Source organism: Elephas maximus, chromosome 1 (genome assembly GCF_024166365.1).
Source record: "Elephas maximus indicus isolate mEleMax1 chromosome 1, mEleMax1 primary haplotype, whole genome shotgun sequence".
Classification (NCBI taxonomy): domain Eukaryota; kingdom Metazoa; phylum Chordata; class Mammalia; order Proboscidea; family Elephantidae; genus Elephas; species Elephas maximus.
Window position 1 is genome coordinate 39,521,119 of NC_064819.1, and position 25,739 is coordinate 39,546,857.

General features: G+C 37.5%; 1 protein-coding gene across 4 annotated transcripts in view; it reads right to left on the bottom strand.

Moving 5' to 3' along the window:
- EXOC2 (exocyst complex component 2) overlaps positions 1 to 25,739 on the bottom strand; it is a 313,056-nt gene that overhangs the window by 14,864 nt on the left and 272,453 nt on the right. For 2 of the 4 annotated variants that reach the window (XM_049882080.1, XM_049882096.1), the window contains exons 24-25: positions 9,267 to 9,322; positions 7,339 to 7,461 (exon numbers count right to left, since the gene is read on the bottom strand). In XM_049882080.1, the coding sequence (XP_049738037.1) occupies positions 7,339 to 7,461; positions 9,267 to 9,322 (179 nt within the window). The other 2 variants (XM_049882088.1, XM_049882116.1) reach the window with 2 other exon arrangements.

Genomic DNA, 25,739 nt, shown 5'->3' on the forward strand with positions numbered 1-25,739 from the left:
CCAGTTTTCTAGCATCATTTGTTGACAAAGCTTTCCTTTTCCCACACTGGATTGCTTTGAAGCTTTTGTCTAAATCAAATGACCATATGAGGGTAGTTCTATTTCTGAGCTCTTAGTTCAGTTCCATTGATTTACTTATTTATGATTATGTCAGCATCACACAATTCTGATTACTATAAACATAGAGTAAGTCTTCAAGTTAGCAAGTATACATTTTCCAAGTTGGTTGCTCTTTTTTGAGATTGCCTTGTATTTTAGAATCAGCGTTGTCATTTTCTACCAAAAAAAAAAAAAAAAAATCCCTGCTGTGTTAAGACTGGGATTATGTTGATTTAATAGATCAATTTGGGGAAAATTTATATCTTAACAATAAGTAAGCCTTTCAATTGATAAAAACTGTGTATCTTCTTTAATTTCAATTTATTTATTATTTTTTTTGCTATTGTAAATGGAATTGATTTTAAATTCCATTCTCATTATTTGCTGCTAGAATATAAAAATACAACTGATTTTTGTATATAAGGTTGTATCCTATGACCTTGTTAAATTCATTCATTAGTTCTAGAAGTTGTTTTATAGATTCCACAGAATTTTCTATAGAAATAATATCAGCTGTACATACATACATAGTTTTACTTTTTCATTCTGAACTTTATGCCTTTAATTTCATTTTCTTCCCTTACTGTAATGGCTAGGGCATCAAAGACAATGATGAATGAGAGTAGTAAAAGTGTGGAAAAGCCTTGTTCCCAATCTTAGTGGAAAGTGTTCAATAGTTCAGCATTAAGAAAAGTTAACTACATGTTTTTCAGATATCCTTTGTCAGGCTGAAAAAGTTCTCCTTTACTCTTAGTTCGTTGAGAGTTTTTATAATCAGTTCAACTTTTTTCAAATACCTTTTTTAATGATCATAAAGTTTTTCTCCTTTATTCTGTAAATATGGTGAATCACATTAATTGATTTTTAAATAATAACCCAGCCTTGCATTTCTGAGATAAATACTACTTGGTCATGGTGCATTATCCTTTTTACACTGCTGGATTCAATGTGCTAATGTTAAGAATTTTTTCTGCCTGTGTTTATAAGGTATGTTAGTCTGTAATCTTCTTTCTTTTTTTTAAAAATTCCCTTGTCAGGTTTTGGCATTTGGCCACATAAGACGAATTGGGAAATGCTGTCTTCTCCATTTTCTGAAAGAGCTGATGTAAGACTGATGGTATTTCTTCCTTAAATGTCTGATAAACTTCATCAGTGAAGCCATCTGGACCTGACGTTTTTTGTAAAAAAAAAGGCTTTTGATAAATTAATTTCTTTAGTAGATGTGGAATTATTTAGATTTTGTTTTTTCTTTTATCAATTAGGTAAGTTGTAATTTTGAAGGAAATGTGTCCATTTCATCTCAGTTGTTGAATTTGTTAACATAATTGGTTCATAACATCATCTTTTTAATATAAGCATCTTCCATCCTGGATACTGGTAATTTGTGTTCTCTTTTTTTCTTTGTCATTTTAGCTAGAGCTTTATCAATTATTAAGTCTTTCAAAGAACTAGCTTTTGGTTTTGTTATTTTTTCTTTGTTTGATTTTCATTCCACGTATTTTGTTTATCCTTTTCTGGTTTTATTTACTTCAAGTTTACTCTGTTCTTCCTTTTCTAGCTTTTAAGGTGAAACCTTAGGTTATGATTTTGGAGCTTTCTAATAAAAGCATTTAAAGCTATAAAGTTTCCTGTAAAAACTGCGATTAATTTTTATATTTTTAGTGTTATTCAGTTTGAACATTTTCTAATTACCCTTTGCTGTTATTGTTAGCTGCCATTATTAAGTCAGTTCTGAATCATATCGACTTTACATACAAAAGAATGAAACACTGCTTGGTCCTGTGCCATCTTCATGATTGTTGTTGTGTTTGAGTCTACTGCTGCAGCTATTGTTTTCATGTCATCTTTATTCCATGGGTTATTTATAAACATTCTTTTTAATTTCAAAGTAGCTACAGCTTTACTAGTATTTTACTGTTACTGATGTCTATTTTAATTCCATTGTGAAAAACATACTCTGTATAATTTCAATCTTTATGAATTTATTGAGACTTGTTTCTTTCTACCAATAGTTGAGTGTGTTAAAATTCATAAACTGTGAAGTTGATTAAGGAGCCCTGGTGGTACAGTAAGGAGCCCTGGTGGTACAGTGGGGTTAAAGTGCTTGGGTGCTAACCAGAAGGTTGGCGGTTCAAACCTATTAGCTGCTTCATGGGAGAAAGAAGTGGAGTTGTCTTTTTCTCCTTGTAATTCTGTCAATTTTTGCTTCATATATTATTCTGTATGTACATGAAGTGTCCTTTTTATTGCTGGTAATACTTTTTGTCTTAGAGTCTATTTTAATATAACATTAACATAATCACTGCAGCATTCCTGTGTTTACTGTTTGCATTGTATATATTTTTCCATCCGTCTACTTTCAATCTATTTTATGTCTTTATATATAAAGCGTTTTTTTTTTTTTGTACATAGCATGTAGTTGAATCTTGCTTTTTTATGCATTCTGACAATCTGTACCTTTTAATTGAAATGTTTAATCCATTAGCACTTCATTATAGGCATGGTTAGATTTAGATCTAACCTAAATCTATTTGTTTTCTGTTTGTCCCCTTTGTTTCTCCTTTTTTCCTCCTTTACTGCTCTTTTCTTATTTGCTTATATATATTTTAGAACTCCATTTTAAGTACCTTTTTACTTTTTTGCTCTATCTCTTTGCATTATTTTTTAGAACTGCATTTTAATTATCTATTAGCTCTGCAGCTATAACGCTTTACATTATTTTTTCAGTGCTTGCTCTAGGGTGTGTGTTGTCCAATATGGTGCCTGCCAGCCACATGTGACTAATTAAATTTAAATAAAATTAAAATTCAATTTCTCAAAGAGACTAGACACATTTCAAGTGCTCTACAGACACATGTGGCTAGTGGCTACATGCTGACAACACAGATATAGAACATTTTCATTATCACAGAAAGTTCTATTGGACAGTGCACTCTAGGGGGTAGACCACAGTCTACTTACAGTTAATAATAAACCACTTCATGTAAAATATACAAGCTCTGCAACTGTATTAATCCATTTTTATCCCTCCTTAAACATTAAGCTATAGTTGTCATACGTTTTATAATTACATACATTTAAAATTCCACAAGGCAATGTTATAATTGTTGGTGTAAAAGTCATATATATTTTTTAAAATTAAGAAGAAAAGATGTCTTTTATATTTACCCACATATTTACCATTTCTGTAGCTCTTCATTTCACCCTGAAGGTCTGTGTTTCCATTTGTTATCATTCCCCCTTCAGCCTAAAGAACTTTCTTCAAATTTCTTGTAATTCAAGAAATGCTTCACTGTCTCCAATGAGAAGTCAGTGGTCATTAAAACCGTTGCTCTTCTGTCAGCAATCTGTCATTTTTTCTCTGGCTGCATTCAAGATTTTCTCTTTGTTTTTTAGCACTTTGACCAGGATGTGCTTATAGGATTTCTCTGCATTTATCCTGTATGGATTTTGTTGAACTTCCTGTCTGTAAATTTATATCTTTTATCAACTTGGGAAAATTTGGGACGTATTTTCAAACATTTTTTCTGTTCTATTTGTTTCTTACTTTTCTGGGAATCTAACTATGACCATGTTAGACTTTTTCATATTATCCCCCAGGTCCCTGAAGCTCTGTTCTTTTCCAATAATTCTTTTCTCTGGTCTTTAGATTATTTCTACTGATCTATATTCAAGTTCACTGACTTTTTCCTTTGTCATCTCCATTCCCATCCAGTATACTTTTAAAAATTCATATACTGCATTTTTCTGTTCTAGAACTTCTATTTAATTTGATTTCTAGGGTTTCTATTTCTCTGATGATATCTATATTCCTTCATTATGAGCATATTCTCTTTTACATCACTGAACACAGCTGCTTTAAAATCCTTGCCTGCTAATTCCAACAACTGGGTAATTTTGAGGCTGGTCTTAGCTGATTGTCTTTTCTATTGAGACTGGGTCATGTTTTCCTATTTTGTTTTGTTTGTGCATATCAATTAAGTTTCAATTGTATCCTGGACTTTGTGAATATTATGTTGTGGAGACTGTGGATTCTATAACTTGCTTCCAAGAAGTGTTGATTTTTGTTTTGTTTTAGCAAGCAATTAACTTATTTGGACTCAAAATGAAAACTCTTGTTTCTTGGGCAGCAGTTTGATTCTTACTTCAGTTCTTTCAGCCGTTGCTGGGCTGGTTGGAGTCTGATCACACATATGTAATTTAGGGGTCAACCTGTTTCATGCAGAGTGTATACAAAGAATTTGTCATTCTTGTTCTCTACTCTCTGGGATAACCCCCTTACCTTTCAGCAGCTGTGGCTGTCCTGGGCCTGGTCTTCAAGCCAGAAAGATAGTAGTTTTCTACGGAAGTTTTAGGTACTCCTGGGCTTACTTTCTAAGGAGCCCAGGCACAGTGGTTAAAGCACTTGACTGCTAACCAAACGGTCGGCGGGTCAAACCCACCACCTGCTGCATGGGAGAAAGATGTGGCAGTCTGCTTCTATAAAGATTTACAGCCCTGGAAACCCTGTGGGGGCAGGGTTGCTATGAGTTGGAATCGACTTGATGGCAGTGGGTTTGATTTTTTGGTTTGGGGCCTACTTTTAGGCTAAAATTCATTAAAAGTAGGGAACTCATCCAAATGCCATTTCCTCAGAATCTCCACACTAATTGTTACTCCCCATGTGTTCAGATGTTATTTTTTTTAAATATACTCAAGGTTTACAGCTATTATTTGTGAGGAGTTGGCCTGAATAGAGCTCCTTCAGCCATTACTGGAAGCAGAACACCATCGCTTTTTAAAAATACATTCACAATGCTTCCAGCACACTGAAAGCTCACAGCTAGAAGGTCACTCTCCAACGTGTCTGCATACCTCGACTTCTACCAGTTGGGTTCCATAGGTACCAAGAATCATCTGGTTTACAGCAGATATATTTGTTACTGTAATTATGTAATTTAAATAAACTAGTACATAAAATGATAGAATGTAAGCACAAAGAGACAGTTATTCATTGTTCATGCAAACTGACAGAATGCTTTAGAAAAACTTACTAAAAGTAAATTTTTAAATATTTCTGTGGAATTAAATTTGGCAAAGACAATTGTAAAATAAAAAGAAAAACCACAAAGCTTTTAGGAGGGATCTGCTTCAGATAATTTCACAAGCATATTTATGGTCTTGCTCTTCTTTAAAGAAACAGTAACTCTGGGGCTTACTGATAATACATTATAGGTATGGTTTATGCAAGAAAAATTACAGTATAGTTCTCCAATCAGTTGTTGTTAGGTGCTGTCAAGTCGGTTCCGAGTCAGAGAGACCCTATGCACAACAGAACGAAACACTGCCCAGTCCTGAGCCATCCTCACAATCGTTGTTATGCTTCAGCTCATTGTTGCAGCCACTGTGTCAATCCACCTCGTTGAGGGTCTTCCTCTTTTCTGCTGACCCGGTACTCTGCCAAGCATGATATCCTTCTCCAGGGACCGATACCTCCTGACAACATGTCCAAAGTATGTAAGACGCAGTCTCGCCATTCTTGCCTCTAAGGAGCATTCTGGTTGTACTTCTTCCTTGACAGATTTGTTCGTTCTTTTGGCGGTCCATGGTATATTCAATATTCTTCGCCAACACAATTCATAGGCATCAATTCTTCTTCGGTCTTCCTTATTCATTGTCCAGCTTTCACGTGCATATGATGCGACTGAAAATACCATGGCTTGGGTCAGGTGCACCTTAGTCTGCAAGGTGACATCTTTGCTCTTCAACACTTTAAAGAGGTCCTTTGCAGCAGATTTACCCAATGCAATGCATCTTTTCATTTCTTGACTGCTGCTTCCATGGCTGTTGACTGTGGATCCAAGTAAAATGAAATCCCGGACTTCAATCTTTTCTCCATTTATCATGATGTTGCTCATTGGTCCAGTTGTGAGGATTTTTGTTTTCTTTATGTTGAGGTGCAATCCATACTGAAGGCTGTGGTCTTTGATCTTCATCAGTAAGTGCTTCAAGTCCTCTTCACTTTCAGCAAGCAAGGTTGTGTCATCTGCATAACGCAGGTTGTTAATGAGTCTTCCTCCAATCCCGATGCCCCATTCTTCTTCATACGGTCCAGGTTCTCAGATTATTTGCTCAGCATATAGATTGAATAGGTATGGTGAAAGAATACAACCCTGACACACACCTTTCCTGACTTTAAACCAATCAGTATCCCCTTGTTCTGTCCAAACAACTGCCTCTTGATCTACATAAAGGTTCCGCATGAGCACTTAATTGTGTTCTGGAATTCCCATTCTTCGTAATGTTATCCATAATTTGTTATGATCCACACAGTCGAATGCCCTTGCATAGTCAATAAAACACAGGTAAACATCCTTCTGGTATTCTCTGCTTTCAGCCAGGATACATCTGGCATCAGCAATGATATCCCTGGTTCCACGCCCTCTTCTGAAACCGGCCTGAATTTCTGGCAGTTCCCTGTTGATATACTGCTGCAGCCGTTTTTGAATGATCTTCAGCAAAATTTTGCTTGCGTGTGATATTAATGATATTGTTGTATAATTTCCACATTTGGTTGGATCATCTTTCTTGGAAATAGGCATAAATATGGATCTCTTCTAGTCAGTTGGCCAGGGAGCTGTCTTCCGTATTTCTTGGCATAGACAAGTGAGCACCTCCAGCGCTGCATCTGTTTGTTGAAACATCTCAATTGGTATTCCATCAATTCCTGGAGCCTTGTTTTTTGCCAATGCCTTCAGGGCAGCTTGGACTTCTTCTTTCAGTACCATCGGTTCCTGATCATATGCCACCTCTTGAAATGGTTAAACATCGACTAATTCTTTTTGGTATAATGACTCTGTATTCCTTCCATTGTCTTTTGATGCTTCCTGCATCGTTTAATATTTTCCCCATAGAATCCTTCACTATTGCAACTCAAGGCTTGAATTTTTTCTTCAGTTCTTTCGGCTTCAGAAACGCTGAGTGTATTCTTCCCTTTTGGTTTTCCATCTCCATCTCTTTGCACATGTCATTATAATACTTTACTTTTTCTTCTTGAGACGCCCTTTGACCTACCAATCAGTACATCTATGAAAAAATGAAATAAAACCTGTCTGTATATGATAAGGTTGCTATGAGTCCAAAATGACTCGATCACAATGGGTTTGGTTCTGCGTACATGGTAAGATTGACGACTAAAACCAGATTTATGTATTTTTAATAAAAGGAGAAGTTCAGCATGGCATTTAATGATTTGGGTACCTGTAATGCTCCATTTTTGCTGAACGATGACACACACTGCATCAGTCGACTCAGCTCTTCAGAAACAGCTTCCACCACCTTGGTCAGTACCCGAGGCACCAATTCTTTTGAAATAGTGAACACCTGATCAAAGGTTTAACATAAGAGGAAATTATGCCTTATGGTGGCTTTTTCTAATTTTATTAACAACAAAAGAATGCAAAAGAACAAAATAACTCACACGCTTTCCATATTTTTAAAGGACAAAAATTACGAATGAAAGGAAGATAAAGACGTATTTAAGTTGTATCACCTGATTCATGACAAAAACAATTTTTAAAAAAATACTGGCAAGCTTAATTTTGAAAGGTATTACTAAAGCTGGCAAACTAAAAATAGTTTTCAAATTTTAAGATTTGACACATTCAAAGTAGGAGTTATTATATTAGGTAATTTAGTGAAACATTTTACTCTCTTGGTTTAAAATTAAATCATATTTTCTTTTTAGTTTTCCTTTTTCTCATAGTGAGTCAACAGTATTAAACGTTTGGGCCAAACTAAATATAATGCAAATGTTCAAGAAGATTTTGGCAAGTTAAGATCATGTGGGAAATAGTATGAATGAAATTCCACTTTCAGTCATTGATATTTACAAAAAATCTCACAGTTATTGATAACAGACATCACTAAGGATCTCATCAGGAATCATCGTCATCAACACTAAAAATGGTCACATATTTCTCAGTTCCTGTGACTAGCACCAGCTCATTTACCACAGGAATGCTTTCACTTATCATTGATTTAATTTTTTACTTGAATTTTGTAACAATCTAACATAATAAGAATAGTATTTTTATGCCTTTGACAAAATCATGGTTGAAAATACATTACTAGTTATAAAAGATCATTATGATAAATTCTGATCTCAAATCATGTAAAAACCTCATTTTCACAGAGGACTTTATATATTTCCCTTTACTAAGAAATGAAAATTACAATATACTGTATTTGCCTTTCTGCTCTACTTGCTTCAAACTTAATAGCCAAATTCAGGAACCAGCTAGCATTTTCTTTGGTCATTCTTTTGTTTTAACCTCAATTATTCCTTTTTTTTTTTTCCCCTCAGTTTACCTTGATGGTCTCTGATATTTCTGGATGTAGGGGGTGGTACCGACCCAAATACACCTTTATTGGATGCATACAGCTTAAGAATCACTTAAGCGATGGTGAACAATATCTAAAGATAACCTCTCTGCTGAGTTCCATTTTATCTGGTTACCCATTCATCTGTTAGGAAGAACAATCCTTCAAGTACTGGCAAAGCAGTGAGTAATGAACTGTAAAATTACTGAATGAAAGCTGGCAGTCATAGTGGTGGTAACAGTGGTAGATGTGGTCTCTTCTTTTGATGTTCCACAGAAGGGCCCTCCTAACAAGGACACCAGGATGAAGCTGATGAGAATCGTGAGCTAGAAGCAGCAACCTCTAAGTCACCACTGACAGGAAATCATGTATTTGCTTCCTAACTTCACCTGCTCTTCTGAGTCTATCTTTCTAACAAACTTCTACTTTTATAGAACCCCAACCACTACCCGAGACCACTTCACTACAACAATGATTTGTATACTGGCTATAAAGAGGTTACCGAATTTTCCAAGAATGGGATTTAAGGTTCTTTAAAGGAAAAACATCCTTTTAATCTCTTTTTTCTTTGCTTTTCAAATATTAATGAATTTAGTTTTAATTATGAGAGAAAACATATACAATTCCAGAAAAAGATTCTCAGTTACAAAAACAAAACAAAAATAAATCACGCATATAGGACATTAGAATTGTGTTTTATTTACACCCAAGAGATAGTCTGAAGGGAAAAAAAGACCACCATAAAAATCATCAAATTTGCCTCTTTTCAGTTATCCATCTCTCAGGAACATCTAATGACAGCTTACCTCTGCATGCACAGCAATTATGTTCACCAGAGCTTCTTTTAAATAGTTTCTGACACCTGAAATGGAGATGGGGGAGGGAAAAAGGCATTTAATGGAAGTGCAAACCACCCTCTCCCCTGCTGGCGTTTCTGTATGCTGTCCTCCTGCTTAGCAGTGTCTAAGAAGAAACAGAAAATAACACCACCGCCGTTGATTTCCTCTTGAGACCAAATGAGGGAAGTGTAATCTTCTTTCAGGTCAAGGAAAAAAAAAAAGGTGAAATTAGTTGAGAGTTTTCTTTCATTGTTTTTCATTTCTGTCACTGTTGACGCTTTCTATAACTGTTGGTCAGTCTGACTCAAGACTGAAATTTAAAAATGCCCTTCAATTTCTTCCTACATATACATATATAAAGTTACAGTCACATTAATAGACAAAACAGAGGACAGACGAAGGATGTCTAACAAAGCTTCTAAAACATATGTTAAATATCTTTGGAAGTAGGCCCATCCTACTTCTAAAAGTGAAAGTCAAGTTATTATGCAGAATGACTAATCTTAAGCAATCACTTTTAGGAGAAACTTCTGATAAAATCAAACTGAATCTGATTCTGTAAAACAAGTTAAAGATTGGTCCAAATACAAGATTTCAGCATGGTATCGAATAATTCACCCAAGAAGCAGGTACGCATAAGATTTCAGAGTATATGGGTCTGAAATCAGACTATCTTGGATCAAAACCCAGCTTCATACCTATTAGCTGTGACTAGTAGAAAACTGAGTCTCAGTTTTCTTACCTGTAATGTGAGTCTAGTAGTAGCACCTGTCTTACAGTGTTGACATGAGGATTACAGAGGTACTCAGTGCTCACTCAGAGCATTCATTATTATTTTACAAGGAAAAAAAAATGTAAAAACAAATGCTGCTTTAATATAACTCTAACACAATTACTTTCATCTGGAGTGGAAAAACATTTCAGAATGTTTTCTAAAATTAAATGCACACACTTATAATTCCTTCTCTGAGCAAAAGGAAAAATTCTATTATATTGCAAATCTATAGATATTAGGAGTGATGATATTAAGGAGAATCTTTTCTCATAATGCCATTCAAGGTACGGATTACTGAGGAAAGCTGAGACAGAGACCAAGAACTATAACACACTTTTTGAATTGGCATTTGCCCACCCCAAGTATAAAACTAGCTTTTGAATCTGTCATATAATACATACATTGTTTTTCTTTTAGGTGCTAATTCCATATATATTTCTTTGGGATATGAAGGTTAAGGTGTTATTAATTCTATTTTGCTGATGGAATAACTGAGAAAGCTGAGTGAGAAATAATTAAATAAAATTTGGAAATTAATTGATTATTCCTGAGAAAAAGGATAATTTCAAGGTAAGATGTCTTATATGGGTGGCAGGAAAGAAGAACATAGGAGCCTACCGTATGTGAAAGTGAAAAAACTGACCTGTGCTCATGACTAGAAATGCTTCCTCCTTGTAAGAGGAATGCTGAAGTGCTCTGTGGACTGCTCATAGCAACTGTCAGGGCGTGAAGGAGTCTGGCTGTGCCTCTGGCCATCCAGTGGCCAGCTCCTCCAGTTTCTCTCACTGCTCTCTGGGCACCTCTTCCAAATGTGCGTGGAGGGTACTCAGGTCTAGAACCTTCAAACTGCAATCATGTGGGAGATTAGCTCAGATATTTACCTTAACATACATAGTACTAAAAACATAACCACAATATGAGGGCAATGATACTTAACGAGTAAGAGTCAGAAAGTCAACAGTCCCTGTCCTCATTGAAAACCAGGGCATCGCCAGTGCTACTCTGAGAACAAATGTCAGGAGTCTGGGTTTTGACAATGTTCTAGCAAGGATGACTGGAAAGGGGATGGCAGTTTTTAACTTTTTAAACTTCTTCAATGCAAAAGAGAAGAATGAGGCCAGAGTACTGACTAAAAAACAGAAAACTGAACTTAGAATGAAGCAAGACAAAGTTACATGCTCAGTGACAGTATGCTATAAACTCAACTCCCACTCTGACCCTGACAGGAAAAACATTTCCTGGCAAGGACCCATCAGACGAAGCATTACTAGTAAAATACCTTGTAAAAGAGATAAATCTAAATTACTCAATAAAATTCTGAAGACAAAGCTTGAGCAGTATGAATAAAAGCACAGGATACTTTCAACCAAAGAACCATGTTCTGTTGATCAAAACTTGGGGGAAAAACAGGCTTCCATATTAGGTTGACCACAGGTTTCAAATGGATAATAAATTGTAAAGAGTAAATAGCCTTAACCTTAGACAAGTAAGAAAATTTCATGTTTCTTGGAGACTTTATGAGTAGAAAAAAATGGAAACCACCATTTTTTCTTTCCTAAAACAACCAATAATTGCTTCAAGACGTAACTGGGAATGTTGGAAAAAGAGAAGGGAAAATTTGTGGTCCTAGAGGTAGTGTAGTGGCTAAGTGCTACAGCTGCTAACCAAAGGGTCGGCAGTTTGAATCCGCCAGGCGCTCCTTGGAAACTCTATAGGGCAGTTCTACTCTTTCCTATATGGTCGCTATGAGTCAGAATTGACTCGAAGGCACTGGGTTTTCATTGGGTTAGAGATGCATAGAAATAGGGTTTCCTAGTCAGACCACATGCTAGCTCAGTGGGGGCTTAAAAAGACAGCATTAAACTTAACATATCTGAAATGCAAAGTGGGCTCGAGGCTGAACTCTGTGAAACACTATTATAGCCTTCAAAAACAATATATATGCTGGTCCTGTAAGTTTATCAGAGAAATTTTTAAATATAAGAATGAATAAATCTATGGATCCTCTCTCTCCAAAAAGGTACCACTATGATAATACAGAATTAAGTGCTTTGTTATTGCCTACTGGGCTGAAATTGTTGTTAGTTCCAAGGGAAGAACTGACAGTTCCCATTCATTGATTTAACATGATTTCTGGAATTCTACTATACAGTGGGCACTGGTAGGCACACATCAGAAGTAGGTAGGTATTAAGCCCTTAAAGTTGAATATGTGGATATCCACAGACCACCAAAGTGTTCTGTTATTCAGTTTTACCATAATATAAGGATGTTCATACATGTGTCTAAGTTGTATGTACCAAGTATGTGTAAGATGGCTTTCTGAAAGGGTTTCATGTGTAAAAAAAAATTCTTTGTACTTTGATTTAAAGTGATCTGTACAACATTTATATGTTACCTTTAATTTATGGAGTTCTTGAATGGTACAGATAAATATTTGGGTAGGGGTAGAAAAAGTAAGGGCAAAGGGCCTAGGGACTGGAAAGTGTTGGTGTCTCGGGATTGAGTCTCAAGGTTCACAACACGAAGTCATTAAGAAAGATCTTTGTGGTCTTCCTAGTTCAAGAATTTTAATTCCTTTCTCTCTTCACTGCACAGCTAGTGACCTGCCTAAGGAGAAACAACCTGAATACATACCCTGCTCCCCAGCCTTGTCTCCAGTATCCACACTATAGTCACTCGGGTCCAAACTGAGACTCTCAGACATGCTTTTAAAAAACTAACTGATAAAATACCTGGTTTTAATTGTCTGAGAGCTTTGTTTTAAAATGCTGCCCCAAATCCAACTATGGGAGGATGCCACCTCTGTCATAAATCTGTACTTGAAGGAGTCTGTCGGAGCTAAGGGTTGTGGGTGGGAGTCTCACCATCTCCACATGGTACTATTGTCTAACATCCCCTGTTAGGACACAATATGAGGGCAATGATGTTTAAGGAGTAAGAGTCAGAAAGTCAACAGTCCCTGCCCCCACTGAAAACTAGGGCATTACCAGTGCTACTCTGAGAACAAATGTGAAGCAGGGAGAAATTCTCTTTTGGGTGACCAGAGTAGCCAATTTGCTGTTTTCTGACTGGGAAAAGGGAATTATGTGGAAATCATGCCCAAAGGATGGCCACGTGAACACCCAGCGCTGAAAGAGAACAGATGTGGGGCTGTGGAGATAGGAAGCCGGTCTTCCCTGTGATTTTTTACTGACAGCAGAGCCCTAGTGACACAAGCAGTTAAGTGCTGGGCTGCAGACCAAAAAGTCAGTGGTTCGCACCCACCCAGTAGCTCCGCAGTAGAAAGATCAGATGATCTGCTTCTACAAAGATTACAGCCAAGAAAACTCTATGGGGCAGTTCTACTCAGTCACATGTGGTCACTATGAGTTGAAATTGATGCAATGGCACCTAACAACAAGAGCTAACTGGGCAGTCTCTTGCCTGGGTGGGAGGTAGGTAGAGAAACCAGAAAAGAGGTAAAAAGAATGCTGAGAAAGATCCTGAATCTGTCACAGAAAAATTATACACACATTTTGTTACCAAAGTGGCTAAGGCCTCAAGCTGGATGGCAGAATAAAATACAGAATGGATTTAAAAGGACCTTTATCATGGCACCTGGGGGTAGAACCGGGACTTGATTTTTGATTAACGTATCATTTTCAAAAGGTCTATGACTGTGATAAAAAGACCATGTTGTAATTAATCTTTGTGGTATATGTTCTTTCTCTTCTGACTACATTTTATTCTAAACTTAATATTATTAACATTAATAGCTGATAATTATTTTTAAGTACATTGAGGTGATAGAACACTCAATGTAGAGTCAAAGACTGGGATCTAAACTCTGGTTTATCTCCATCTAATGATATGACCTTGGACAAATCAGTTCACCTTTCAGATAACTGCTTACTCTGCAAATTGTAGAGATGGCATCATTTGTTTTGCTAACAAAGTTTTTATGAAAATGAAATGTAATATATGTTTATCCCCCCATTCTTCACACATTTGTTATGCATCTATTAGATGCTAGACACCACTGGTGCTTCTATACAAAAGTGAGCAAAACAGACACAATCCCTGCCCTAACAGAGCTTCCAGTCCCATGGTAAACAGTCCTTTGTCAACCAGAAAGCAGGATGAGTATTTCAGGACTATCTTTTTTTTAACAAAAAGGGATGATGATTAGGAGAAAGTACACGAGTTTCTCTTTCTGAAACACTAAGTGTAGGTTTCAACCAGGCAGTCCTGTCGCTCACTGTCCCCCACGTGCGGCGTGCCCTGGTGTGCGCAAGTTGTTTTGGGTGTTTGCACTTGAATATAAGAAAATGACAGCAGCAAACTACTCAGATGCAACGTCAACCGGACAAATCTGTCTCCAACAGGACTCTTAGTTTGCTGGTCTCACACGGAGTTCTTTGGGAATTGGAATTTTAGTGGAGCTATTTTGTCATATGTCTTTATTTGGTTTAGAAGAGAATGGCTGAACATGGCTAGGGCTAGGGAAGGCATTGTGAGTACCGTGACATATGGACGTTGGCCTGAATGAAGATGGCCAGTGAATATCAGACAGAAACAGATGCTGGCCTTCAAGCAGGTTTTGGAACACTTGATTTGCAGCTTTCTCATTTGTAAAAGAGAGATAATGTTTATTAAATGAAATATTTTTAAGAGGCTAACAATTTAGCTGCCAGAACAGGAGGCTGTCCTAAATGGGAGATATTAGTGTTGATTGCTACTGCCAACAACTCTACTTTGTATTCTCACAGTGTCTGCATACAGATCACCCCTACATCCTCTCAGGCCCCACTAGCTTTCTTTCTCACAATTCTACTGTTGTGTGACTACTTGAATATCTATCTCCCCTACCAAACCGTAAACTCCACATGGGTAGGGGTCATTCCTGATTTTCCTCATCTTTGTATCCTCAACACCTATCACAGTTGCTAGCACACAGTAGGTGTTCAAAAAATACTTATTGAATGAACAAAGACGGGCAAAAAACCATGTCTCTCTTGCCCCCTACTAAGGTCCCAGGCTTAGTCCTCTTAAATAATGCGGTAAGTGAATGAGTAAGTAAATAAACATCAGAGAAAAGTATGACTCTATGTAAGAGTCTTTACTGTCCACAGTAACTAGAAATGCAAACACCTTAGTTGTCGTGAGAGGGAGGTATTTTCTGGAAAGGCATGCATCTCTCAGTCCTCACAGGGTTTAAGAAAACAAGGATAGTCTTTTTGCAATAAGTGTCAGGATCTGTGTGAATAATACAATTTCAATAAAGAAGCATACTTGTACCCATTGCTGTCGAGTCAATTCCGACTCATAGCAACCCTATAGGACAGAGTAGAACTGCCCCATACATTTTCCAAGAGCGCCTGGCGGATTCAAACAGCCGACTCTCTGGTTAGCAGCCATAGCACTACACCACCAGGGTTTCCAAAGAAGCACAGCAGAATAGAATACTGCTGAGGCTAAGTATTTGCTCTCCAAATATGCATTATTTTTCCAGTTATATATTTAAACTAATAGCTTATTTCATATAATACATTATTAAATATTGATTGAATGCTTACTACATGCTAGGTACTTAGGAAGATGCCTAGATCATTAGCATTAACAACTTAGAGAGAGGCAAGAGGGAACAATCAAAAAATGTGTTAGGAAACCTGGGTTTCCGTTTCAGTGCCAGCAGTGATGGCAACAAAAAGCCCTGCTGAGGGACCCACCAGACGAGGGAGGACAGACAGGGCAGGCGGCATGCGTGGGGGAACAAAGTACACTGCTTGTTTTTTGGAGCTGGAGATGAACACACCATTATTATGATGTAGTAGTGAGCGTTGTTTTTAAAAGGTTCCCCTTGGGTAAACCCCCACAACTTTCCATGTTATTTAAGCAAGGGAAGGAGAAACAGCTTTTACAACATGTATCTCCTCTACTCTCTGAATACGAAATTAGAATGTGTCATGATATTTGGCCAAAAAAGTGTCCCCACCTACACAGGATCGATCTAGAATATCATTTAGCAATGACTCTAGTAACCCAGTGTGGAAATTCCCCATGGAGAAAACAAAGCTCATTTCTACTTTGAGCAATAACTTGTAGGTCCTTCTTGCAAGGTGGGCTTCCTGTAAATCAGCCTGTAGAGCAAACATCTCCACCATGGAAGCCAAAATGGAAAAGGAGACTTTTTTGGTATATTTGTGTCTCCTTTTCTTAATCGAGCAGGGAAGGCACTGGATTTGGGAATAGGCACCCTATTAAGTATTGTATGCCTATCATAGCCAGACACCATTCCAGTGCTGGGGATTTGGCACTGACAGAACACAGTCCCTGCCCTAAAGAGCATCCACTCCAGTGGTGATACACCCACCAATGAGGCTGACCCTGGATTTAATAAACAGTAATCACCCTGATGTGGGCGAGAGCCTCACATCATCTGTGGAACAGTGAGTACAAGAAAGCAACTGCATGAAAGAAACTTCAGTAAATGGTAAAGCCTACATTGGCAAAGAGAGGGAAAAGACTTCTGCTTGATGAGAATCCTCAGCACCACTTGTAAAATGCTTCCCTTACATGTTGAGAGGATGGGAATGTCTCTATTTTGCCAATCTTGAGGAACAGTACCCAACAATAACTTGTAATAGATATGTACAGAGGCATAAGGAATGACTCGGATTTAAAGCTTAGCCAGAAAATCAGCGTATTTCTTTGATATATGGGAAAATACCTTGTAAATTAAAAAGTGTTACAAAGGTAAACTTGAGTCCTCTTATTATTAATAACTGGACAAAGTCCCAGGTAGATTCTTACAGAGATATCCATATTAAACCACAGAATATTTAACATTTTAGACTGACCGACTTTGTTCTTGATTTTAATTAAAAAATTTAAAAAATACATATAAATACTTGTTGAAAATAATTAAAACACAGAAGTATCAATTTATATAACAATAAAAAGTCCAATGAACTCCTTTATCCTTCTCCCTAAGATAACCACCACTGACAGTTTGGTATGTATTCTTCCAGATCTTTTCCTGTGAATATAATTTTTTTCCTAAAAAATGAGATTATACTATATACTCTGTTCTTGAAACATCTTACATCATTCAGTAACAGATCACAAACCTAGTTCCATGCCAGTGCACACAGATCCACCACGTGGTTCCTGGGAGTTGCCCAGGGTTCTGCAGTGTGGACACACTACGCATTATTTAACCACTCTCCCTTTTTTTTTTTTTTTTACCTACTGCTGGACAGTTAAACAAACAAAAAACCCACTGCTGTGGTGTTGATTCCAACTCACAGCAATCTATAGGACAGGGTAAACTACTCCTGAGGGCTTCCTAGGCTGTAATCTTTACAGAAGCAGACTGTCACATCTTTCTCCCGTGCAGTAGCCAGTGGGTTCGAGAGGCCAACTTTTTGGTTAGCAGCCGAGTGCTTAACCATTGTGCCACCAGGGCTCCTTCAGCTGGACAGTAAGGTTGCCTTTAAGTATTTATACTACAAATAATGCTGTAATGAACACCCGTGTACAAAGGTCCTTGTGTGCTCACAGACTAATTCTGTAAGATATCTTCCTAGAAATGGAATTGCTGAACCAATTTTTTTTTTAATTACTGTAGTTTCGATGGATTCTGTCAAGCAGTCATTCAAAAGGTCATACAAAATTATACTCTGACTTCTTCATGCCTTTTTATTTTCTTAATTTGGATTTTCTAATATAATTAATAATCCTGAATATACAATGCTTTTTTTCAAATATGATAATCCATTTTGAAACTTTTTTTCTGGCTTTTTTAAAAATTTTTATTGTGCTTTAAGTGGAAGTTTACAAATCAAGTCAGTCTCTCATACAAAAATTTATATACACATTGCTATATACTCCTAGTTGCTCCCCCTCTAATGAGATAGCCCGCTCCTTCCCTTCACTCTCGCTTTTCGTGTCCATTCCGCCAGCTTCTGACCCCCTCTGCCCTCTCATTTCCCCTCCAGACAGGAGCTGCCCACATAGTCTCATGTGTCTACTTGATCCAAGAAGCTCACTCTTCACCAGTATCATGACCTCTGGGGTTTAAAACATTCTTAAACAGATATTTGACAAGAACTTTTCATTAAAATACTAAAATTTAATTTTAAGCAAAATACAGAAGTCAATCAAAGGAAATCTTCTAAAAGTTACACAAGACTTACACTCAATCTGTACAGGGAGTGTCTAAAATAGAGCTGGAGAGAAAGAACGCTTACAGAAAACAACCGCTATGCCATTTGAACTTATACCAAGAATGCAAACTTTTCCATGAGGCATTTCCTGTCATAATTGGACCGACAGCTCCTGTCAATGCAGACTGCCTTCAAGGTACACTCTGCCCAATGTTGTTTTGAAACATGATACTCTTCAGACAGTACTGTAAGAAATCAAACTTTGGAAACTCTGGAGATACTACCCACTTTATAAACCACATTTCCTGTTTTTAACCCCAGTGCCCTAAATCAGTTATCAGTCCTAGAACTGATAAAAATAGGTTGAAAAATACTATAAATATCCCACAAGGTACTTTTTTTTTTTTTTTTTTTGGGTCAAACTGAAACACTACATTTAAGAAATCTGGGGTATTTTTTTCAAGAAAGTTATTCAATTATACAAATAGAAATTACTGCCTACTAAAAGAAAAGTAACCAGAAACCATGTCAATATTGGCAGGACAGATAAAAATCAAATCAGTTGTCATTGAGTTGACTCCGACTCAAGGCGACCCTTGTGTGTCAGAGTAGAACTATGGTCTACAGAATTTTCAATGGCTGATTTTTTGGTAAGTAGACCACCTGCGCTTTCTTCCAAGGTGCCACTGGGTCGACTCAAACTTTCAGTTAGCAACTAAGTACGTTAATTATTTGCACCACCTAGGACTAAACATTCTACAACAAAATTAGCTTTTTTGGATAGGGAGAGGGTTTTAAGTCCCAACTCTTCATGTTTTACTTAGTGCACTCCGTTCTAAGCTGACAAACATCTTTTGCCATGTAACAGATTTTTTAAACGAATGAGCACTTGAGGAACGACAGTGATCATATAACTGACCCACACTTTTATTTCACTCTGCATTCCACTGGCTGTGACAAAAACATCTGACAGTAACTTGCAGTGGAGAAAAAAAGGCTTGCCTACACAGCACTCCTACCAGACATCGCAGGGATGGGAGGAGGCAGGGTCTGGACAAATGGTCCCAGTCTCCACAGCATCTACTTTTCTCTGCAGGACACTTTTATTTTCCTTTTCATTAGTCAATATGATCTTCTGGCTTTTTATCTGTGAGTAGGAAAACTCTCCTTTGAAAATAGAAAGTATCTCCAGCAGGGAAAATAACAATGAAATGATTTCATGACTTATTTTTCCATCTGTTAAGAAAGGATTTATATTCCTCAGCATTTAGCATTCATAAAACTTCATAGACAGTTTCTGAGATTGAAATAAAAACGAGTGAAACCTCCTCCCCATTTCAAAAGTTCAAGTCTGATGTGTAAAACAGATTATGAATTACATTAATATAATTACAGATCACTTTACACGTTTACCATAGAATACCAGTCTCACCATTTGATGCACTAGATTTTAGACTAAAAGGTAGAAAGCTATTAATCTGACATTAACTGATGAATCAAACTCATTGTTTCAATTTAGTCTTTTGGTGTGCTTTTTTTTTTTTTCAATAGAAGGCAATTTCAAATTGAAAAGTGAAAGGGACAAGAAAACAGGATTCGTTCTATGTATGTCCATGACTGTATTTGTTTTATGCAGTGAGGCATTACTTCTGGACATATTTTATAAACTGGTTTGAGTAACTGTTCAATTTCCAAAATGTCAGGAAGCTTATTTCAAAGGCTAAGAATGGTTTCAAATAAGTCAAAACCAGTAAATGCTGATGAGAGTCTGGAGTCTGGCTGCTGGTGGGAACCTGGTTCCACTCTCTAGTGGCCTCTGTGGTAAGTGGGTTAGCACAGGGAGGGTGCTTCATAGCTGCCTGACACACTGCCAGGGGAGTAACGTGCTGGGTGTAATCTTATTACTGTTGGGAAGTTATTACATCCTTATCACTTGGATCATTACTGTGTAGCACAGAAAAGAACTAATAAGGTGCAGTTCCTATTCTCAACATATGGTTTCAAGTATAATTTAAGAAATAAAATCTAGATTATTGTAAATTTCAGCCATTTCACCAAAGAAAAGACCTTGAAATTAACAACAACTGAGTCATAACAAAATTGAAGGCAGAAAAACACATGAAAAGCCAAGAGCTAACCTGGAGTTTAAAATCTCATGTACACGACAAGAAATCTAGGTAGATACACGCATCTTTCAGAAGCTTAATTTTTGATCATGCCACGAATCTGTTTAGACTATTAAAACCAAAGAGTACTGAGTTTGTACACTGTTGAATTATTTCACTTAAAATTTTTAAATTATTTAAAATTACTAGTATTTTAATAATATTATTATTGAAATAAGAGGCAGCTGGGTGAGTAGAAGGCCTGGACTGGGGTGCCTGACACACCTGAGCCTCACTCCCTGGCGAGGGGCAGGCAGTGCCCCATGTTGGTCTGTATCTTCCTGTCTGTAACTCCAGTTTGCAGGGTCTGTGACAGGGCACAGCTACAGAAGCCTGAGGTCTCAGCACACACTCTCGGGCAGCAAGGAGGATGAGGCAGCCAGAAACCAGGGCTCCTTTGATTGGCAGGAGTTTGTTTCTCTGAATCTTTGTAACAAGTTTTATTCAAGTATCTGAATTCTAAGTTGCTTATTTTTTCACTTGAAAATTTTATTAACATTCAGAATAACAAACTCAGCTGCTCTTCCACTGGCAATATTAATGCTTGCTTTTATCACTCCACCAAATAACTGTTTGCCATCTAGTGCTCTGGTATAGTTTTGTACAGATTTTTTATCCAAAAATAAACACAACCTCTTTATTCTTCCTGGTCTTTTTATCATTCACTGCAGAAACCTTTACAACTTTGCATCACTTAAACCTAACACAAACCTGAGTTTTTAATTCAAATTGCACCATTTTTGAGACTGTTCATACAACACAGAGTTTAGCTACATTAATTATGCTACTGATAAATGATGTATTTTTTGAAAAGCCGTCAGGAGACAGAGAGTGAAGTCCCAGTCCTGCCAATTCAATGGTCCTCTGCGGCCCTAGATGACATTCTACCTGGACCTCAGCCCTTCATCTGTATGAGGAGGGGGATGTTTTAGGTCTCTTAGCCCTTTTCAGATTCCAGCCTTTAAATCGTCCTCCTACTGTGGACTCTTAGGAAATGTTCTAGATGTTTTCATTTTAAATATATATACTCAGAAGTTTTCCATTGTGACTTTTAGAATAAACAGTAATCAAAATAGCTAATGATTAAGGGTAGTACAAACGGTTAAGGCGCTCAGTGACTAACTGAAAGGTTGGAGTACTAAGTCCACCCAGAGGTGCCCTGGAAGAAAGGCCTGGTAATCTACTTCCCCCAAAAAACCAACCACTGAAAACCCTATGGAGCACAGCTCTACTCCAACACATAAGAGGTCATCATAACTCAGAATCAACTTGAGAGCAACTGGTGATATAACTATTTTAGGGCTGGCTTTTGCTGCTTATTAAGAGATTGTGGTGAAGAAAGCAGGATATGATTAACCCAATAAAAAGTTACTAAGTACCTATGAGGGTCTATCCCAGTGCGGGAGAGACACAGATCTACATGGCAGTTTCTGACGAACTACAGAAGATGAAACTTCCAGATAACTGTTACAGGATTTAGCTAAGTTACACAATTCTATCGTGTGTTGATCTCCTACTAAGATAAGAAATTTCATGTTACTTTTCCTTTACTTAACAAACATTTCTGAAGTACCTGTTACGTACTCGGCATCTCCTTAGAGCCCTGACGTGTAATGCTGATGGAGATTCAGTCCCCCAGGGGGCTCTCTGGAAGCCTACCACTTAAAGGGGAGGGCCCACGGGAGAGAGAATCCAAAGAAGACAGCTCAGCCAGGCCCCACACTGGAAGGTACCAGAAGAGGTGTGTGGGAGCCAGGCTGTGATCCAGTAGAGGATACTGAGAGTAGAGGACAGATGAAGAAGGGGTGGGGAAGCCACGCTGACAAACGTGGGCTATATCCTAAGGGCAAAGAGGAGCCCTAGAAAGTGTCTGCAGGAAGTTACGGGATATGATCATCAGATTTGTGCATATAAAAACAGAAGAAAGAATGATAAGCAATAGTTCTAAACTAACAGTTCTCAAAACCTTTTCAGTTTTCATCACAATAAAAGCCTACGTACATGGTGCTGGTTTTGATGAAACCGTAACGAAGAACTGGTTTTTATAAAATATTACAAATTTACAACATTGTTATAATATAAGGAAAAGAACACTTGAAATACACATTTATCAGCCCTAAGAATTACTTTTTTTACGTGCCTGGCTAGCAACCAGAAACCATAACCACCTATCCCCACAAATTCAAAGAAAAACAATGAAGGGAAAATAAAACAGGAAGACAGATTAGGAAGTAAGGGCACTGGAAGTCAATGAGAAAATATGAAAAAAATCCCTCTCTCAACATTTTTCTATCCTTTCACCACAGGGCCTTCTGTCCTCCCTATCTACCTACGGCATTTCTGTAATGTCTGTACCGTATGTGGATGTATGGGTCTACAGGGCTATACTCTACACACCTAAGCACCAAAAAGCAGTTTTAGAGCCACAGCATAGCTAAGTCAACTCTAGGTGACTTGGGATAGGGCCAGAATACTCTTTGGGAGCAGTAAAATTAGTCATAATGACTGTCAATTAAGTAATGACTTTCAAATAAAAGGAGGGATTGTGTACATACACACAGTCTTTAGGTATAGGCAGTGAGCACAAAGATGCTTCCTGGGTTTCTTATAGACAACTTGCCTAACCTTAGTTTAATCATTGCCTTTAACCCCTTAAATTCTGTTAACCAGTGACTGAAATATCAAAACAATTTTGATAGTAATTTAAAATTTGTTAGGAAAGCCAAATACAACATTTGGAAATCATCTGAACTCAACTTTCTATTGTGTGTTATAAATAACTGGGAAAACATAACATTGGTCTCAGTTTAATAGTTCAAACTAAAAATTTGGAATTGTCTACATGACTACTAGTCCAATTCACTACACCCATTCTAATCATAATAAATTCTGAAGTGTTTCATTAAATTTCTCCTATAATACACAGTGTAAAAAAAAAATACACAGTGTAGAGGATATTAAAATTCATCAAAATAGTTGTTATAGCAGGTTATCTTCTTTACTATAAATGCCAGGGAATCAAACTTTCTGGCTTTTGTTTTAAAGTGGTATAAAGGTGGAGATAAGGTAGCTATAAAATATAGGCTAAACTTACGTGAAAAAGATGATCCATATTTCAGTGTTTGTTGTAAACTTTTAATGTTCCCAAACATGGACAGTGTACAGTTATGTCACTGAACTTCCACCTGGTCAAAATGAACAGCTTGGTGTAACTGCCTACACTCTGCTCTGTTAATTATTTGTTGCAGGCATTACAGACTTTAACAGGGTTCTTCAGGGCATGTCCTAAGTCAAATAGGGATTAAAACAAAACCAGTGCTCTCCAACCTGTTTCAGAGCTTTTCAGACAGAACTGCTTAAGACAAATATTTATTAAATTCAGGGCTATCATTAACCCTAAATGTACCCAAGACCATAAGGAAATAATAAAACAGCTGAATGGAGAAAAGAAGGCCAAGAGGGTTGACTATATGCAAATATCTGTTCACCATGGAGCACACAGCTGTTGAATGTGTAAGTTTTGGAAAGATTCTCTTAGATTCTATAGTTAGACAAATGGAATGAGGTAAAGTGAGGAAGAAAACCTAACACCTTCCACAAGACCTTAGAAACCTAAGTTTCAGAGATTCATAACACAGACATAAAATAATCACAGAACATATATGCCTATTTTTTCTAATGTTCTCCTGCCTAGAAGAGACACTGTAGAAGGAAGAGACATGATCCTTCGTCCCTGGCCCAAAGGATCACTGAATGTAGCTTAAGGAATGGACTTAGCTGGTGCTGATTTCTGAACACAAATGCCAGTACTATGGGAACGTAGAAAATCACCCAGTGTGATCGTTAAGGTTGTGTATCAACTTGACTGGGCCATGATTTTCAGTGGTTCGGTAGTTATATACCATGGCAGTCATATGATGATGTGATCACTTCCATGATGAGATCTGATATAATGTGATCACCTCCATGATGGGATCTGCTGTGAATAGCCAATCAGTTGAAGGGCATTTCCATGGGGGTGTGGCCTGCTTCCAATATAGGTGGACTTTCTGGCAAGACTTGCGGGCTTTTGCTTGCTCTGGATTCTGTAGCTGGCTCTAGTTCATCTGATCTCCGGTCTTGAGACTTGAGCTAGCAGCTTACCTGCCATCTTGCCTGCTAATCTTGGGATCTGTCGGTCTTTACAGCCTGTGAGCAAGAGCCCTGCCGTCTGACCTGCTGATCGTGGGTTTGCCAGTCCCCATGGCTATATAAGAAACCCTGGTGGCCTAGTGGTTAAGTGCTATGGCTGCTAACTAAAAGGTCAGCAGTTCGAATCCACCGAGCGCTCCTTAAAAACTCTGTGTGGGGCAGTTCTACTCTGTCCTATAGGGTTGCTATGAGTCAGAATCGACTCGATGGCAACGGGTTTTGTTTTTTTGGTTTTTGGTGGCTACATGAATCAGAAGAAGCCTCTAGCCTAGCCCACAGACTTGGGACATTCCAGCCACTTCCTTGATATAAATCTCTCTCTGGAGCCCATATTTTTATATGCTTTACTAGTTTTGCTTCTCTAGAGAACTCGGCCTAAGACACCAGGTAATGTATCTGTACCTAACATGGCTCATTCTATTACAGAGCAGGCGTTTTAATAGACTTAAAGAGACCAGAAAGATTATAAAAAAGCCAGGGGGAAGGACAAGGAGGACAGAGGGCTCTGTGTAAAAAGTAAAAGGAAAGTTAGAGAGAGGAGATTTTCACATTTCCTATTTTCTCATTCACATCCCATGGCTGATCTATGTCTGGGACAGGGAAGTACATGATGTGTGTGTGCACCTGCCATACTAGAAAGCAAGGAAGTACTCCAAGGCTACTAGGGCTGCAACCTCAGGACTCAAAAGCCAACTTGAAGTGACTCCCCTGGTCAAAGATGGAATCATTCTATTATTAAAAAAATAACTACTATAATGAATATGTTCAGATCCATGAGTTCATAAAGACAATAAAAAATACCATTGTTTACCTTTGAAAAATGCTAAGGAACCAACTAATTCTGAAAACTACTAAGTAATGAAAAAATCAAACATTTATCCTGCCTTTCTTGTATGAGCAGAATAACAACACAGTTGGTAAAAAATTTTATTTATGTAAATGGTCCAGCTAATAATCATTATTGTGCAATCCTTAATGCAATAATAGATAATGGCAGTAATGACCAATGGTGCTAACACCATCAGAGGAAAGTATATGATGAATTTTTAAAGGGTGGATGAAGCTAATAACACTGGAATCCAATTTACAATCTTAACATCACAAAAAGAGAAAAAAAACAAACCTAAAACTAAGTGTCACCTGATGGAAGCAAACATAAA